The 20,686-nt window shown below is 35.5% G+C and overlaps 1 protein-coding gene across 5 annotated transcripts in view; it reads right to left on the reverse strand.

Annotated features, from left to right (window-relative positions):
* Positions 1–20,686, reverse strand: part of LRP1B (LDL receptor related protein 1B) — a 1,893,223-nt gene that overhangs the window by 718,018 nt on the left and 1,154,519 nt on the right. For all 5 annotated transcript variants that reach the window (XM_037849262.1, XM_037849261.1, XM_037849260.1 and 2 more), the window contains one exon: positions 5,122–5,304. In XM_037849262.1, coding sequence (XP_037705190.1) covers positions 5,122–5,304 — 183 coding nt within the window. The remainder of the gene's footprint in view (positions 1–5,121; positions 5,305–20,686) is intronic.

Genomic DNA, 20,686 nt, shown 5'->3' on the forward strand with positions numbered 1-20,686 from the left:
CAAATTTCTTATCTGTACATGGGATTATATTTTGATATATTAGTTACAACATTGATAAGTTGAAATTCCAGAGTGCTTTGAAAATTTGAATGTAGGTATACTATTTCTTATCAGAAGGAGCATGATAACACAATATTAGAGCACTGAAGTAGGTGGGAGAACTGGAACTTGAGTGCACAATGACCAAAGCATGTTTCATCCTCCTGCTTGTGAGCCATGTGCTGCAAAAAGTATTACCCATCAGAAATTGTGAGGGGGCTTTATTTTGCCCAAAAGTAAGTTGGCAGCTCTAGATAAACATGTTTTATATTAAATTTGCTAAATTTTAAGAGCATATCCAACTAGTTTAAATTTAGGATTTTCCATGTTAGTTTATATTGTTTTCCTACATCACTGCCAGTTTCTTCTTCATGTATATGTTAAAGACTGTTAACTGATTACATTTCAGCATTAACCAAAAGAGGCAAATGCCAGAAGCAACATGGGAAAAATACGCGTATTTTATGCATATGTTAACCTGAGTTAAATAACTGGCTCTCTGGCATTAGAAGTAGCCTATTAGACAAAAACTTGTTTATTCAGTCAATAATTCATTCATTTAACCATTTATTCATCTATTTTAAAAATATTACTGAATATTTACAATGCCAAGCCCTGTGCTGGGCACTGGAGATGTAAAGACAACTAGACTTACAGTATAGTGGAAAGAGACACATACAAATGATCATAAAAAGCTGCTGGGTGCTGTGACTCCTAGGAGCATTTGGTAGGGGCCTCCTGGCCCTGAATGATTGAGGGGTCAGGATGAAGGATGGAGAGTGGCATCAGATACGATGAATGTGGCCATTGTAGGAATTAACCATGATTTGAAATTTAATAAACCTAGCATTACAGTATATGATTAAAATATTGTGGTTTTGGTTTTTCATGAAGTGATAGCAAATCATTCCTGAAGAACTATGTCCCCATCAAAGAAGTTTCAAGTAGGGCATTAAAACAATTTGCCTCCTAAAGGTCATATCTAAGCTTAAAATCATATTTTTCTAACCAATAACTACAGAACTAAGAGTTTTCATGTAGCTATTCAAAAGTCACATACTTGTAAAAAAATACTATTGGAAAAACAACCAATTTGGAAATACAGCTGCCTCCTTAGTAATATGATTCAGGAGTATTTATCTATGCCATTGTTAGCTTATATTTATTAATTTATTTCTTATTTGAATGCCTAATTGTAACCAGGAGGCATGTTTAAGGAAAAAAGCATGACGTCTTTTTATAGTTTTAAATGCCCATTGGCCATGCAGTTTTCACAGTGTTTGCTTACTTGCTGCTTTGGTGGTTTTTCATTTCTGCCTTTAGTAGGAATATTTAGTAGACAGCTATAGAAAGCATTAAGAGCTCATGATCAAGCGAGTCAAAAGAAATTTCACATTAAAAAGAAATCCTGTATGATTTAAGGATATATCCTGGAATCTATTAAAAATTATTTCCATGGATTAACATTTCACAAATTATACTACAATATTTCATTGTTGACTGTCATCTGGTATAGAGGGAAATAAGTAAATTAGTTTATCATTTCAAGAAGGCTGCACTGTACATAGGAAAACAAAATGGAAAATAACTTCATAAAAAATAACCAAGTTAAAAGCTCAGTGACTCTCAGTGTAAAAAGATTGGGATGCCAGTTGTTCTAGTTTGCTAATGCTGCTGAAATGCAAAACACCAGAGATGGATTGGCTTTTAAAAAAGGGGTTTATTTGGTTACACAGTTACAGTCTTAAGGCCATAAAGTGTCCAAAGTAACACATCAGCAATCGGGTACCTTCACTGGAGGATGGCCAATGGCATCCAGAAAACCTCTGTTAGCTGGGAAGGCACATGGCTGGCTTCTGCTCCAAAGTTCTGGTTTCAAAACGGCTTTCTCCCAGGATGTTCCTCTCTAGGCTGAAGTTCCTCAAAAATGTCACTCTTAGTTGCACTTGGGGTATCTGTCCTCTCTTAGCTTCTCTGGAGCAAGAGTGCTTTCAAAGGCTGTCTTCAAACTATCTCTCATCTGCAGCACCTGTGCTTTCTTCAAAGTGTCCCTCTTGGCTGTGGCTCCTCTTCAAAACGTCACTCACAGCTGCACTGAGTTCCTTCTGTTTGTCAGCTCATTTATGGCTGCACTGATCAAGGCCCACCCTGAATGGGTAGGTCCACGCCTCCATGGAAATATCTCATCAGAGTTATCACCTACAGTTGGGTGGCGCGCATTTCCAAGCAAACAACCTAATCCAAACATTCCAACTTAATCCCCACTAATATGTCTGCCACACAAGATTGCATCAAAGAATATGGCTTTTTCTGGGGGACATAATATATTCAAACCAGCACATTCCACCCCCTGGACCCCAGAAAAACATATTCTTTCCAAATACAAAATACATTCATCCCGTCACAATATCACAAAAACTTAAACCATTTCAGTAACAGTAGTTAAGTACAAGACCCCATCAAAATCAATTACAGGCATGGTCATTCCTAAGGCATAACCCTCCTTCAGCTGTGATCTGTGAACCCAGAACAAGTCATATGCGTCCAATATACAAAGGAGGGACATCCATAGGATAAACATTCCCATTGTCATAAGGAGAAACAGTAAGGAAAATGGGTTAACAGGACCAAAACAGTACCTAAAACCTGCAGGACAAACCCATTAGATTTGAAAGTCTGAGAGTCATTTACAGAATGGCATTGCATCCTTGGGGCTTGAAAGAGTGAGTCTAACCCTTCCTAAGGGCCTTTGTGGCAGCCTTTTCCTCTCCAAATGCTTGGGTGAGTGCTCCAACATATCCACACATTGGGGAGACCAACTTCTCGGCCCCACCCTCCTCAAACATCAGGGCAGCATCCGGATTCCCTTCCATCTCCAGGGCACATGCTCAATCCCTTCAGAACAGTGGGGTGGCAGCCAGGCTATCCCCAATTCCCTGGGAACGTGCTCCACCCTCTTTGGGACCTTGGGTGGCAAAACTCTTCCAGAGCATCCAGGCGGAACACCCACCCTTGACCTCTGGGGCAAGCTCACCCTTTCCATGCATGTGGGCCGCTCCACTCCCCCAGTCTGAGACCTCTTGACTCTAGACCTCAACCTCCATGGCTCTGTCTTTGAAGAAATTTTTCCTTCAATGTGTTCTTTGTCTGTCTCCTCCAGTCCAAACTGGCAACAGCTCTGTCCATAAAAATCTCACAAAAATTCTGTTGGCTTCGCATGCAGCACACAGGTGTTAAAGCCATCAGACAATAGGACTTTCCGCAAATCCTTTCTGCTTAACTCCTTTTCCAATCTTGGCTTGTACTGAAATGCTGGCTGGGTTCCATGTTTGGTAACATCATCCTCATGTTGGGCTGTAGCTTCTGGGATTCCACCCCCTGGAAGCCTGGAATTTTCCAAACCATCAGCTTCTGGTTTCTTTGAACCCAAGAGTTCAGTTCTAAGTTTATCTCTCTCTACTCACATTTTACTATAAGCTGTAAGAAGAAGCCAGGCTATGTCTATATTTTGCTTGGAGATCTCATCAGCTAAATATTCCAGGTTGTTGCTTTCAAATTCAGCCTTCCATCCAACACCAAGACACAATTTTGCAAAATTCGTTGCCACTTTAAAACAAGGTTCACCTTCCTTCCAGTTGGCAATGAGACAGTCATCATTTCTGCTCAAGGCCTCATCAGAAGTATCATTAGAGTCCATATTTCCACAGTCTCTTCAAAGCAGTTTAAGTCTTTTCTATCAAGCTCCTCACAGTTCTTCCAGAATCTTCCCCTTATCCATTTAAAAAGCCACTCTAACATGTTTGGTATTTGCAAACACAGCAGCACCAGCACCCCACTTCTGGTACCAAAAATCTGTTCTAGATTGCTAATGCTGCTGAAATGCAAAACACCAGAGATGGATTGGCTTTTAAAAAAGGTGTTTATTTGGTTACACAGTTACAGTCTTAAGGCCATAAAGTGTCCAAAGTAACACATCAGCAATCAGGTACCTTCACTGGAGGATGGCCAGTGGTGTCTGGAAAACTTCTCTTAGCTGGGAAGGCACGTGGCTGGTCTCTTCTCCAAAGTTCTGCTTTCAAAACGGCTTTCTCCCAGGATGTTCCTCTCTAGGCTGAAGTTCCTCAAAAATGTCAGTCTTAGTTGCACTTGGGTTATTTGTCCTCTCTTAGCGTCTCTGGAGCAAGAGTCTGCTTTCAAAGGCTGTCTTCAAACTGTCTCTCATCTGCAGCTCCTGTGCTTTCTTCAAAGTGTCTCTCTTGGCTGTAGCTCCTCTTCAAAATGTCACTCACAGCTGCACTGAGTTCCTTCTGTTTGTCAGCTCATTTATATGGCTCCACTGATCAAGGCCCACCCTGAATGGGTAGGGCCATGCCTCATGGAAATATCTTGTCAGTTATCACCTACAGTTGGGTGGGGCGCATTTCCAAGCACACAACCTAATCCAAACATTCCAACTTAATACCCACTAATATATCTGCCCCACAAGATTGCATCAAAGAATATGGCTTTTTCTGGGGGACATAATATATTCAAACCAGCACACCTGTCATCACCTTTATCCTAATGGAATCAGGCAATAGCCTCAATAAAACTGAGGAAACTAATTGAAAATAAATGTACTAAATTCTGCTTTTTCTTTGTAGTCATCTTCATTTAAATTTTAGGGTGAATCTCTATTCTATTGAAAAAGGAATGTTGACTGTGGATTTGACACTTTTGTCTCTTTCTTCACCCTGAAGTTGCAGCCTCTCAATCCAAATTGCCTGGTTTCAAATCCAGATTCTGCCATGCTGGCTCCACGAACTGGAGCAAGTTAAACCAGTCCTCTGTGGCTCAGTTGTCTCATTGTGTTGTTGGAAATATGAAATGAGCTCATGCAGAGAAGAATGTTCTTAGATCAGTGCCAGGTGCACAAAGAGTTCTGAATAAATGTTAGCTATTATGATAGCATTCAGAAGATAAGTAAACCTAACAAAAAATACAATTTTTTTTTATAAAGGTGAGATATAGATTGAGGATGGGGCAAAAGTATTCTACATCCAGGAAACCCAAGGTGTAAGCTGAAATCGGTGTTCCACTTACCTGTACTCCGACAGGAAAACTTGGTTTTGTGATCACACAGTCGTATAGTCCCATTGCAACCCTTTTCATCACTACCATCTTCGCAATCTTTCTCCCCATCACAGTGCCACAGGTCAGGAATGCAATTTCCATCAGGGTGGCACTGAAATTCATTCCCATTACAACCAGCAGGAGAACGAATCTCTTAAATTGAAATGAAGGAGAGAAAGGCAGAGGGGAGAACACAGGAGAGAAATTATGATTTTACTTAAGGAAATATTTTTTCACTTTTTTTCTTTCTTTGGACATTCTTATGATGCTTGAGAAAATATATTTTTACCTTAGTGGTTTAATAGCTGTGACACTCTCTGGTATTTTCAAATTAATTTTAAAAATGTTACCAATTAAAGAAAATGATGTTTCCTGCCTCCCACAGAATTCCTGAAAGTACCGTGGATATTAGACTGAGAAAAAGCAAGTGAGGGAATGTGTGGATATTCTGTCATTATTTTAATTAATGTCTTAAGAATAAGACTTTTGAAGGGCTTTTCTCTATGGCACTTAAAAGAAGTCTTACATTCTACTATTGATGATAAAACTTTGGTTGATCTTCTAACATTCCTCTATGTAATTTCTCTCAGGCTATTATCAGGTAAAGAATGAAAATACAGCAAGTATTTTTGGACTAAGAAAATACAATCTTTGAAGAATAACATCCAAAATTTTAAAACAAACAAACAAAAAAACAAAAAACACAGTAACCCAGATAAGGATACAAATTCTTCAGGATCCAAGATTTCAATTCTAGAATCAGAAAACAGACCCTATGCAGACTTTGAGGCACTACGCATTCAAATTCGTTTTATTAATTAAAAGTCATAGAATGCCCAGATAACACTATTCTCCAAAACCTGATGATTGAAAATGTAGGTTAAATTCTGTAGCTAAGCATAAACAGGAGCAAGGAAATATAAATATTGGAATATAGATGCTTTACAGTATAAAAATTGAATAATATAGTCATAATCAGCAGTTTATTAAACTTATTAATATCTAATATGAGAAATCACACTACACAGTATTTCCAAATACCATTGTAAAATAAGGACTTTATTATATATTTGTTCCTAGGACAGAGCTTTAATGTAACAAATTTATTGCGTATCTACTACAGCTATACGCTGCAATTAATCTACATTATAACTATAGCAGCAATTAATCTATATTATTATGATAAATTTAAAGCAGGTTCATGTTAGTTACCCATTACTTAATGTGATAGTTTGGTAGGGATCTTATATTATGAGTAAAGATTAGATTCACTTAAGGTCAAGGCTAATAATAACACATATCATGCAAGTAACTACTTAATCTTTTGAAACCTTCATTTGTTCACCTGGAAAGTAGAAAGCCTGCAACATTGTAGTAAAGTTTAAAAGATGTCTGAAAATGATTATTTTAACCCATAAAGACTTTGTTGTTGTTGTTATTTCTTTAATATAAATCATTCAGGTCTTGATTAAGTTGCTTAATTATTAAACGGCTTTTAACAATTATAATATGCCAGTTAGTAGTATTATAAAGGTGCACAAGATGGACATGTCTTTACTTCCCAGATATTCCTAGATCAGTAATGCTGAAATAATAAATAACCAAAGAAATTATCCCTACTGAAGCAAGATTAATGAATTTTTTTTTTTTGGTAGAAAATAGGGGTTCTAATTCACAGAAAACCTATAAGACTAAATTTTTAGAAGAAACCATTGTTAAGAACACTTATAATAATCACACCCAATTTATAGATAAAGCATGGAGTCTAGGTTTGCTATGAATCCCTTTCCAAAAACTAATTTTTTTTCTCCTTTCCTAGTCCTCCAAATCATTTTTACATTGGAGATAAAGAATCGTCATTATTAAACAAAATACTTGTGTGCACACACACAATCAATAAAGATGGTAGTGTCTCTGGACATGGAAAGATATATATAGAATGTGATACACTGATTTCCCACTGTATTTAATTTAGGATCTGCAGAGTACCCGATATGGAAGAATGGCTTAACCACTACAGTGATGAAGAATTACTTTAGGACTGGCTTCACAAAGTATTGTGAGGTCTTCAAACCTAGGATCTTTTAAAGGTGACTTGACAATCCTATCTGATTATAGTGCTCAGAGAAGAAAGGAGGCAAATCAAATGACTTCCAAGACTCCCTCAGCTCTGTAATTCTAAGGTGAGGAGGTAGGCCATCTTTCATGCAGTGGTGAAATGTCCTTTGACTATTTTTTCCTACTGCTTAACTTTCTTTGAAAGTAAAACAAAACAAACATTGGCTCAGGTGAATTTTATAACCTGTAGTAGAAATTCAACCAATAACATACAAAAGTTGCATTTAGGTAATTTCCACTCAGTGATTCCAAATACTTAATAAAGAATGGAAGGTATAGTCTATTGATTTTTCTACATTCCCTAAAACAAGAATTGCAAATTGACAGCAAATATATTGAGTCTGCCCCTCAGTATGTTTAATTTTGCAAACATACTATTGGCCTTTAAAAGATCTGAAGATTTCCCATAAAAATCTAGATTTTCCAATTCCTTGAATAGTAGGAAGATTGTTGGGCTGGCTTACTTGCAGGGTAACAAGTGCTGCCTGCTTTCTATGGAGTCAGGCTAAATTACACTAGTCTGGAATAGTATATATGGGGACTGAATTATACTAGCACACCAGTTCTAATCCCCTCCTTTCCCTTCTACATAGCATTTATGTTGCTGATTTGGTCTTTATCATGAAATCATCCTAAAAGGAATAAGTTGTAGAGGAGAGAATAAGATATTCATTTTTATTGTTTTTTCCTTAGCAGATTTTTTTCCCTTGGTGGTTGGGGGAAATGTTATTTAAATTTTCTCTCTTTTATGAATTTTTCTTATGAAAAACTATAGGAAAAGTTTTATTTCTCTCCTGCCTCAATATTAATAATAATTTTACTCTCTTTGCACATGAGTTTGTTCTTTTTCTTCATGGATTTTTTTTTTTTTGATAGTTTTGAATAATCCTTAAACTGATCATGTTTCCTTCTTTGTAATGACTTTTTAGAACTTAGAGCCAAATTAAGGACCATTTTTCTTCATAGGAATTTTTTTGGACCAATCTCACTCTCAGATTTATTTTACATTACTAATCCTTATTCTCCCATTTTTAAAGTTCTTCCTCTTGTAAATTTATATTGTTTTAATCTTTCAGGGTAATAGTTTACATAATTTCTGAAGTGGATCAGAGGGCTAAGTAAATAAATAAACAAAATAGTGATATGCAAAGAAGTTCTGAGGAAAAAAAATATAATTCCCATTGAATTATGTTACTCAAGAAACATTTTATTAATTAAAAATAAATAGTATATATCAAATTTGATTCCATATTTCCATTCCTCTCACCTATCATATTTTTCCAGGAACTATGGGGCCTCAAAAATGCCAATAATAATAGAAGAAATTCCATGTCTAAGTAATTACTGTGAGAATCATGACTTGACTCTTTTAAACCTATTTTGGATTTGATTTCATGAATCTGGTTATTTTAAAAAGTAAAGTTCCTCCAACCGTTAACTCAATGGCACAAAGGGAAATTCTTGAGGAGAAAATTAAGCTAATTCAGAAATCTAGAGAGATTAAACTGATCCCAAGACCGCCAAAAAGAGAACTGTTACTCAGGAGAAGGAATTGCTTCAGATTCTAGTAAACACATGCTTCTCCGGGGAAGTGGGGAGTAGGGGCAGAAATCAGGAGATGAGGAGACGTTGGCTGCTCTTGCAACCAAGAGAGAGTCAGATGAGCATCATGGAAAACAATGCAATTTCTATCCACTTAGCAATCAGGCAGAGCATGGTATTTTTAAGCAGGGCCTTGGTCTCCTAGACATGGAACAAACTGTAAATCCAAACCTCTAATTTTGCAAATTATAAAATTAAAGAGAAGAAGTTATTAAGAATTTGATCAAGAAAATATAGGTAACCTATATCAGATGCAAAACTATGGCAACTTCAGATCTAGAACCCTAGTGTGTTTGCATTTAGTTCAGTGCTATTTATAGCTGAGAATAAGTTATGATCACAAAGATCAAAGCAGAATTTGTGCTGCTTTCGGCTATTATATTTTTATTATTCCATTTGCATTTTCTTTGCTTCGGATTGTTTGGCTTATCTATTTGTGCTTCATAAGTGAATCCACTCATTTGCTTTCTTATTCTAAATAAACATTTATCTTATAAATGTAAAGACAAATGTAATATTTCCCTGGGGCTTCTTACTTCTGTTTTGATTTGATTTCAAGAGTCTGGTTATTTTAAAAACTGAAGTTTGTTTGTCTAAACCTCTGTTGGCTGGTATAGTGTCTGATTAGGGGCCACAAACAACCAGATAACAATAACTTAAAAATTATAATGTGGAGAAGGAAATACAGTATACCATTACAAACATTCAAATCTAAATGGTAAAACAATATTCCTCTTAATAATTGTCACACATGTCACTCATATTTGCTCCCAGTCTGTATTTGTATTATTTTCCCCACCTTGACTGTCTTTCTGTCTACATTTCACCTATTAATGCCCATCATTTTCTTTAAGATCCATTCTTTTTTTTTTATTTAAAAAAAAAAAAAAAAGAACAACTCTGACACATTGTCTCCTATTCTGGGGTTTGTGGATTCAGAGAATTCATGGGTAGGCTTTAGGAGATTCATAAAATCCCACAAATTATACCTGATACTTTGTGTTGACATGTTTTCTTGACTCTGAAGAGTGCTAAGACTGATTTCACTTTTTCTGAATATTTCTTTATCTCCCATTCTGTTTGCCTTGCATGCATATGAAGCTTGCATGGCATTCTATTTTGCGTATACGTCACATTAATTACAGTGAATTGGTTTAAAACTCACTAAAAAAAGATCACCATATCCTTCTTTTGATTAAAAATAAATCAAACCACTTATTGAGAACTTTGCACATATTATACTTTTTTAACTCATAGGTGGTTAATATAATTATATTACAAAAATGGAAATCAGTAATCAGTCTGCTTATAAACATACAGATGATCAGCAGAGACAAAATTTGAAGCTACACAGTTAAGCTTGATAACCTGTTTCTCCTTACCCTCATACCATTGTTACTTCTTGTAAGACTTTTCTCATTATGAATTCAAGAATGGAGAGAGAATTGTGGAAAGATGGCAGAGTAGAAAGCTCTAGGAATCAGTCCCTCCACCAGAACAACCATTAAACAGGCTGGAATTGTCTGAATCAATTATTTTGAAACTTAGAGTCTACTAGAACACTGTGGAGCATCCAGGATGAGCAACAGGGAAAGACTGATTAAACTGCACCAATACTGATGAATGTCACTCTTTGTCAACAGCTGCCATCCTCCAGCCCCCAGCCTTGCTGCAGGCAGCAGTGATGTCCTCAGCTCCAGCTCCTGGTGCAGCTTGCTGCTGCCGGGGTAGGAAATAAAGACCTAGTTCCCCAAGAACCAGGGTGAGTGTGGTCCAATAGAAGAAAGATTAAAAGAATCAGAAGATGTGAGCAGCATTAGTCATGCTCACACATCGAGTTAGTGGAAGAGCCACCAAATTATTTCTATCAACTTAAAAATGAAAATATTGGCCTACAAAATTCCTTCTTTGATTATATCATTCTTATAGGCATTTTTTCCTGGATAGAGCAGTGAAAAGATGATTTACTATTCTCATAGAGCTTACATGAAGGTAGAATGATGCATGCAGTCATTAAATTAATAATTATACAAGCAAATAAAATAGATTAGTCTATAAATTAATCAGTTTCAAAGAAAATGTATCAGAATAAATTTATAGAGAATGTAACTGAGAGTAGACTAGTAATGCTGTGATAATAAACAAGCTCAAAAATCTCTGCAGCTTATAATACAGAAGATTTATTTTTTCTCATGTTTCATATCCACTGTAACATTGGAAAGGAGAGATCTCAAGGGTCTCACATCAGGCCTAGAAGGAACATAGATCACGTCTGACCACAACTCATTGGCCAAAACTAGTCACCTTTGGGGGGAACCCTGTCATATCAGTCTCATCCAACCATAAAGGTCTCATGTTCCCAGATAAGGGAAGAAATGAAACTATATACTGAACATCATCAGTGACTATCATAAAGAGTGACTTGGGTAATCAGCACATATCGAAACAGTTGATTAGAGAAGTCTCTGAGAAGGTGACATTTGAGATGAGACCAAAATGATTGGAAAGAGCCAACCATGAAAAAAACATGGCAAAAGCTTTCTGAGCAGAGGGAATAGCAAGTGCAAAGGCCTTAAAATAGAAAACAGCATTAGTTTATCCAGAAAAAGAAAGCAATAGAGGGGGGTGGGGTATGAAATGAGATCTGAGAGGCAGGCAGGGCCTAGAACTTTTAGGGCTTTATCAACAATTGTGGTAAGATGGGCTCAACAGGTATTAGCTATTGGAAATCTGCAAACAGGGGAGGGATGATGATATAATCTAAACTACATTTTTAAAAGATTCCACTGGCTGCTGTATGATAAATGGATATTATGGGGCTTGGGTGGAAGTAAGGACCCAGATAAACAGTTTTTGTTGAAGTCTATGTACAAAATGAAAGGCTTAGTGTCTACCTTTGAAAAGATCATAGAATAGTAGGTACACAGGTAAGTAGGTAATGTAGGCAGTTACAAAGCAAAATGTAAGTGCTGTGATAAGAATGAGTGCCAGGAGAGCACTAGGAGGGGAAGCTGACCTGGACTTGGGGATTTCAGATGAGGAATCCTTATGACAGAAGATAAGAAGAGAGTTCTGAGTCATGACTAAGAGTCAGGCAGAGGGGAAAGTAGAAGGAAATGAAAGATACTCTGAGCAAAACCAGCAGCATTCATAAAATTCAGTATACTGTGTGATGACAGGAGGGGAGAAAGACAGCTAAAGAGGCCTAGACATTGAAATGCCATGCAGGCTATGCTAAATGGTCTGAATTTAATCCTAAAGGCAATTGCGGACTCCAGGAAGACTTTCAGCTAGGTTACCATATGATCAGATTTGAGGTTTCAGTAGCTCATCTTGGGAGTACCATAGAAATTAAATAGAAAGGGGAAAAAAAATCTCCAAGATTCTTTAAACTTACACACACACACACACACACACACACACACAATTTCATCTGCTTGAACACTCAGTTTCTACTAAATTCAGATAAACTATCATTCACACAAACAAATGCGCACACACACATATTTTATATTTCTTCCTTCCTTTATGATAAACCAAGATACTCCAAACAAATCTATTTCTGAATCTCTGTTAGGGTTGGGTAGGTGTTGGTGTTTAGAAATGCTGTTCTCTTCTGCCAGTAAACACAGAAAAATGTCATGGCATTTTATTTCCTTCTAACTTCTTGCCAAATGAAATCAGCCTCTGCTAACAGTTGTTGATTTCCCCCTGGATGGAGAGCTGTGTTCCTCTGAGGAGTCTGTGATGACCATTACAACTGAGCTATAGGCTTGTGTGGTGCCCTAGAGCATGTTTCCTAAGCTTCAGGGCTTGGCACACCATCATCCATCTTCATAATATGCTTGGTCCCAGTGGAGTGTTAGAATGATGACTATGTTTATACGTATATGCTCATGCTGTTTTACTGTTATGTTTTCATGTTTCTGATGCCGGTTATACTTTAACTAATGCAATTTTATTGTATTTTTGCCCTGAAGCTATTTAAACCAAGTACACAATTTGGGAAATCTAACAAATAAATGCAGAGCCCTGAAGGAAGTGTGGCAACCAATGGCAGAAATTATCCCAATATTTAAATGAATTCACTGTGACTAAATATTTGTAGCTAGTAGACTAGAAACTGTACAGAGACAGAAAGGATTTTTTTTTTCCTTCTCAAGTTAAAAAATGGAAATCAGGACTGCAAAAATTATATTTACACTATATAGTTTTTAGTTGCACACACTTTTTGCTTTTCAAAAATATTAAAGCCCCCCCTAAGATCATATCCAATAATGGTGTTGCAAATACAATGGATTATTTAAATTGTGAGACCAATCTGGGGATTTTTCTTTTTTCATTATTTTAATGGAGTTTATACCTTAAGTGCGTTGAAAAGTAAAAAGCACTATACATTGCATGTGTACAATAAAATTTGTGCATTTGCTATAATCACCATGTGTAAGTCCCTGCTCTACTTCTGGCTGTTCCATGAATTACTATGAATTAATTCCTGCACCTATGGCAGCTGTTTGCTCCAGATTCATAGACATTCTTCACCTGCCCCAAAACTACTGAGACCGTTGCCTGCTCCTGCTTGAGGTTAGCCTTAATATCCCCCAAGGATACCGGTGTTTGGTAACAGCTACCTTCTAGCCTCTGAGTTGACTGACTAGAGCCTGTGTTGACACTGGTGGTGGTACACTGTAGTGCTCTTTTACATGTAATGTGGGATGGATTCCCCGGGAGATGCTGTCTATCTTACGGTAATATGATGTCTGCTGTGAACTACCAGTGAAGCCAAGCCTGCATCCTGTCTCTTAAATCAGCCTGTTCCTATGCCATTGGACCTTGATGACTGCCTGAGAGTCAACTAGTTTGCCATGTGTCTTGGTATATTATTCTCACCGCCCATCCTTCCCTCCTCCCACACAGTCATACTTCCTGGGCTTCTATTCCAACAAACTCCTTTGGTCCCCCTATGTAATCCCCACTGAGGTTTATCATGATAAGGAGAGGAGTGGGACCTTCAAAACCACTTAAGAGTGCATGGGATTTAACGGTAAATTTAATGATATAAAAGAGATCAGGTTTTAGATCTTTATTAGTTTATTATCTGAATCAGTAGGAAAAGGTGAATAGAAAGGAATAGAAAAGAATATGTGGATATCTAAGCTCAAATTCAATTATTTTTAGTGTTACACGCACACACACAAACACACACAATTTATTGAAGCAAAATTTTAGGGTACTAAATATCACCCTAGTAAGTTAAAATATTAGTGAAGTCAAATCTACCTAAAACAAAGAAAACTTTGCTTTTAGTTCACTAAAATTTTACATTTTAATATCTGGGACTCTACTCTGAATATTTCATTTAGAACCTAATATATCATGGGAATCATAAACTCCTACATTACATAAATAAAAGTAAACAGATAATATTAAAATGTTGTATTGTCTTATGTAAAGCACTTGAGAAACCTAGTTTTTCACTCACTGTTCAAATTAATCAATTGTCTTAACAGATGTGTTAGATATTAAATATTAAGTAGAACAAAACACAATGCAGATATTTTACATTAGGAATTTATTCCTTTGTTTAGCAAAGAGTCTAGCTTATAGCATGCCTTCAAATGTTTACTAAATAAATAACATGTCATTTAAAAATAATGTAGAACATTATTATGTAGGGGGAATGTGGATAAGCTCATACAAATTAGATATATATTTGAGGAAGGGCCAGAGAATATTATTTTTAATAATTATTAATAGATTAATCTCTTCTTTCACTGGTCCTTTCTTCTCCCCATAATTTGATGTTCTGTGAAGAATAGGCATAAAGGATTATCCAGGATTACAGCTCCTTTAAAATGTATCTCTGCTTGGGTTCTAAATCAGAAGTCAGCAGTTCCAGCCCACTGTCTGTTTTTTTTTAAATAAAGTTTTATTGGAACATGGCCACTCTCATTTGTTTACATATTGCCTGTGGTTCATCAGAGTTGGGTAGTTGTGACAGACATTATAGCCCACAGACTCTAAAATACTAATTATCTGACATTTTATAGAAAAGATTTGTTGATTCCTGTTCTATAAACAGTTTATAATTCACAGTTTATAATTCACAGAATCTCCCATTCAAATATTTACATATCAACAAGAACAACAAAAACATGCTGTGCTGACAGGTTCTCATACTAGTCAGTGTTCCATGCCAGGAGGTTGGAATAGTTTAGGTTATGATTTTAAGCACTCAAGTTAGTTGCAGAAAAGTTTTATATGCAGACAATGATAATAAATTTTCTTTGGGAAGCCCAAGTGTTCAAAAATACCAAGTCAGAACTCATATAAATGCCCTCTCAAAAAGTGAGTGAATCTGGTGCAATTCAGAAATATAATTTCTAAGCATAAATTCAGTTGAAGCACCACATAAGTAAGAAAACAAATGCTGATGGTTCTGAAAGGAGCCAAAAACAATATCTACAGAAAAAGGCAAAGTTTTCTCCCTTTACTTATTTCTTTACTCTCGCAAATGCATGGCCACTATTCAATTATTAAGAAGTGAATTAATTATGTTTTAGATTATTCATGCACTTTGTCTCCTTTTGTTTATTTGTTTTTGCTGCTGAATGCCTGAATTCCTACTATTTTACTGCTCAAAAGCCACAATTTGAGAATGGCAAAAGCAGAATGTAAAGACTATGGGAATCAATTCACTTTTGACATTATTTTTCACCTTTGTTAAAAGAACAGGACAAAAGTTGAGGATCTTCATTAAAATTAAATATTTTCATTGCATATTTACTTTAGCCATTAATTATATCTTTAAGTATCATGAGAGATGTTGCAGTTTAGAATTAAGGTGCATAATTATTCTCCTAATACAAAAGCCAAATTTATCTAGGAATAAGTGTGGACCCATTCCTAATATTCTGCAAAGCAAAAATGAGGAGAATTGGTTTCTTTCTTCCAATTTTATGAACACTTCTACATTTCATTTTTCAGTACTATTCTTATCTGATTTCGTTAAATTTGCCTGATAAACAAATTGCTGGGAACATTATAGATGCTCAAAACGGGCTTTGTTATTAATTGATTCAAAAGCCTTGAGATTTCTTTGCTCTTGATGTAACAGTTGTTTGCTATATTAAGTTTAAAATGACCTTTAAAGAGCTATTTTGTCCAGAAAACAGAAAGAGGCTTCCTATGGATAAAATCCATTAATAATTAACAATGTTTTGATATCTCAGTATCGACATTTTTCAAGAAAATAAATCAATTTGTCAGAGAATAAAGTTAAGACAAACAATTAGTAATTTCATTGAAAACAGATATTAGACATCTCTAAAACTAGATGGAATTTAAATTTGCTTTTCATTGTATTTTGTCAGGAAATAATAGATATTTTTCATTAAAAGAGAATGATCAAGAAACTTTTGTACAGAAGCCTGGATGATTTGGCTGAGTATATAACATAATTTGCTAGTTTACCCAAATGCAAAGTCAATACTTTAATCTCAATAAAATTCAGCGACTAAGAACTAATACCGGATTTTGTTTGCTTTGGTAAAAAGAAATTGAAAGTATCTTCAGAATATTTTCATAGGAAAATTTATTTCATAGGAATAAAACTAAACAGATGACTGAGTCTAATTGTGGACAGTATTTATTGGTGTGTAAGGATCAAACTCTGATAAAATCCTGGTGGCTCAGCTAAGATAGCATACAATATAGAATGAAAAGTTAAAAGACGTTGGCTTTAATTTCCATTCTCTCCATGGCTGAATGTGTAACCTAAATCTTTAGCTGCAAATCAAGTTTTGATATCTGCACTGTTCTTTGTGGATTCAGCAACCCAGGTTAAGATTTTAGTCTCTTTTTGGTTGGTAGTACTGTCTGCCCTCCCCAGAGCTTCCACAGAGAATTTAGTATCATCATTCAAATCCAAAATCTCCCCTGCAATTGTCTTATCAGTTCCAAGTCTTCAAACTCAGCATCTCTGACACAGAATGTTAACAGCTTCTTCCAGGAGGAATATATTATTATACACACATAAGGATAGGATTTTATTTAGCTGAGCCCTTTTCCTCCTCTGCGCATTAAAAGACCTGAACTAAATGATCTTTTGATTTCCTTTAAGCTTCCTCATTTTCAGAGTCTATGAGGTAAAAGTTTAATGGCAAACAAACATATTCTTTGGGTGACTAAAGAGATTGTGTGGGAATGCCCACAGCTATTCCAATGACAAAGTTCCAGAATTCCCATGTATTAAGGTGAATTGTGGGAGGGAAAGGGGAATAGAAACCAAAAAAAGACAGATTTATTATAATTATTGAATGTAATAGTTCAGGCCCTTCTAGTGCCCTTTGATAAATTTCATCACACTGACTTGTAGAAAGTAGAAAAGTCTTTCTCATATTTAAGTGAAACTGAGTATGCAGTTGAGAACAAGGTTGTAATTATTTAGGGATCATATAGAAGTTAATTCATAGAAAGTTAGAAATAAAAAGAGTCTGATTATACTCCATAGCTGCAGAACCAGACTGCTGAATGTAGGAATAGAAAGCAGACAACCTTTGTCTGCAAATCCAGCTGTGCAATCGTGGGTAAGTATCTTAACCTTTCTGAGTAATATTTATTGTGGGGATTAAATGAAATAAATGTAAAGTGCCTGGCAATTAGTGGGTCACCAATATATGTTAATTCCTTTTCTTTCCCTGTGTTAATACTAATGCAATCTTGTCACTGGGCACTTACTGTTACATAATAGTTAAAAAAGATTTATACTTTTCCTACTCTGCTATCTACTGGGTAGAGAAGACTCATATGTAAAGAAATAAGAAATAACAAAAAAAAATAAGAGACGCATACTCATCTGTTTTGTTCTATTGGATGCTGAGTTGAAATTGCAAGCATTTATTGAATAAATGTAAACAATTACACTGTACTAAGGAAATGTGAATGACTAGGTCAGTACACCTAGTCTTGTATATCACCATGAAATAAACTCTAGGATGTGGGGATAAGGCTAGTAAACAGGAGAAAGCTACTAGATATACGAAACAGAATAAATAAGAGACGGATTCTGAGTTATACTCAAATTTTGTGGTCAAGAAATACTCTTTCATTCAACTATACACTGAGCATCCATTGTGTATCAAATATTGTACTTGACTATGAAAACACAAAGATAAAATAAATTATTCTATGAATAACTGAATGAATTATAAGTGAATGAATGAATTCAATGAATGAATGAATGAGAAACAAATTGGAAGTTTTCAAAGCAGAAGCAAAGATAAACAGTAAAAGCAGAATATGGACACGTGTGATCATACATATTAATAATACTATACACTTAACTGCCTAATGGATTTGGGAACTTGTTAAAGATTATTCATAATAAATCAAAAAGTGAAGGTCAATGCTTACTTAATTTTAAATTTGCATTTAATTTGTATTTTCAATGTAAATAAGAGATCACATATGTTCCAGCATAACCCAGCTTGTTCGCTTAGTGGAGCAGGCAGTAAATATCTCCTTTTCAGACAACCAAACAGAAGGCATTAAAGAACACAGGCCATAAATCAGGGTCAGGTGCCACTTCAAAGTAAAGAAAAATCCAAATATTTAAGAAATATTTAAGTTGCTTTCAGGAGAAACCACAGGAAAATTCTTTTTATTCTAGGAAAAGCCTGTTCCCTTTTCACCAGGTCTCTGCAGAAATTATTTGGTCTAAATTTTTACAACAATTTCTGAATGGAAATTGATGTGGGGGAATAGCTGTCTAAAAAAAAACCAAACTATTTGCATATGTTTACTTTAGAAATGCTTTATTCCTTTGGTGAAATATGGTTGAGACTATTACCAGAAAGAAGATAAGAATGAAAGTTTACATAATTCAAATGAATAAAACTGTCAACAGTGACATAAGATTATTTCCATATATTTGGTATTTTATAGACGTGACATATGTCTAGATTATCCTTATTTTATTATTCCAGGCATAGAGTTAAAGGATTTGTAAGAAAACACTGAAGTCTGAATTTAGCTTTATTCTTAATGTCTCTACAAGTAAAATCACCTTTACAAGAACTTTCAGTACTTAAAAGGTCATGTTCGAGGCTCTGGAGAAACTTCCCTCATATCAAATTCTCTTTGTAGAGAATGCTTTTGTAGTGAGGGTTCAGCCTCACTTATTTTTCCACTTGCAAAACTGTTTATTAAATAGGTTTTTAAAAGTTTCACTATAAAAATATGTACCAACCAAAGGATTCAGACCAAAAAGAACTGGAGCAAAGAGATATTGAAAAAAAGAAGGAATCAACGAGCTATGGATTGCCTTTCTATTTCTCATTAGGTTGTAGTATGCGTGTGTGTGTGTGTGTGTGTGTGTAGCTATGGGTAACAGTGACTCTAAAAAAACACAGACCTTTTTTGAAAGGTATTGTTTCTTCTTTGCCTAGTAAGGGAGTATGGAAGTGGGAGGAAAGAACAGCACCACATTAAGAGGGAAAGAGATGGGTACACATTAATCTAAGTAGGGACTATCCATTTATACATTTTCTATGCATCAATCATATTGATTATGAAAAAGAATGATCATTAGTTTGGAAATTCTCTTTTTTTTATTTTCGAAAGTTTTTTCAGATATAGGATGAACTGAACTTAAAACCAGAAATTTTCTGAGATGGAGACTGTGTTTGAAACATTCCATTTCCTGTTTTTTCCTGCTCCTCTGCTATTAAAAGTTAATTCAAGAGTATTTCTACATGTTTGAATACTATTTGAGTTGAGAGAAACTGTACCATATGCTCTGATTACCCAGGCAGTGTAAAGCAAAGTGCTGAGCAATTATATGGTGGATTTGATTAGTTTTGACAGTCAGTCTTGAAGCTCAAGCCAGAATCCCCTGATTTTTTTTCCACAGCACGTTTTGGGACTGAATTATATAACTAATTGCATCACGTTTCTACTGTTCCTTGATAATGGCCTCACAAAACCTGCATGTGCAAATGACTTCCCTGATCAGTTTTAACAATTCTATGTGTCATATTTATTGTACACCTTGCATGGCATAATATATAATCAATATATTGATGGACAAAAATATTTAAATTACCTTTGAGATATGAATTGTCTTGCACCAAAGTCATACCAGAAGGTTACATTCCCTCAACTTAAGTATCCACGAATAGAATACTATACTTGATTACAGAATACTAGTACAATTTACTATCTGATAAATATAAATGAGTTCAGGAAGTTCTCATTTTTTTGCTTGAAACATGTCCAAGAATTGTGAAGATTATCTGGATCATTTCCTTAGCATTTTGGCATAATCATCTAAGAAATGCATGGCATTTGCATTGACAGTCTATCCTTTGCAGTGATATATTAGTGAAATCGAGATGCTCTAAAAAGGAAGGCCATTAACATTAGTCACTGTTTCTATAATTATCCAAAACAGAAAATCTAGGTAGAGTCTAAAATGGGGTGATCTACTCATTTTGGATACTCATGAGGCTAAATCAATGTCTTCAAAACTTCTCAATGTGCAATGATCATTTTAACTTAGTGATAAATACACACAGAAGAGAGGGATGGGATCTCACTTCCAAGATGAAAATAAATTAACTTTGCAGCAATTTATCTTTCACAGCTTATTGTGGGGCAGTGCCAGCAGGCCACAGATGCACACCCCACGGGCAGCCTAAAAAGACATCTGTGAGGAGGTGAAAATGCAGTTTTACATTTAAAGTGTAATTTAATAATGGAATGTCAACTAGACCCCTGATGAATGTTTCAAATATGCAAAAAAGGAAAATGAAAA

Source organism: Choloepus didactylus, chromosome 9 (assembly GCF_015220235.1).
Source record: "Choloepus didactylus isolate mChoDid1 chromosome 9, mChoDid1.pri, whole genome shotgun sequence".
Taxonomy (NCBI): Eukaryota; Metazoa; Chordata; class Mammalia; order Pilosa; family Megalonychidae; genus Choloepus; species Choloepus didactylus.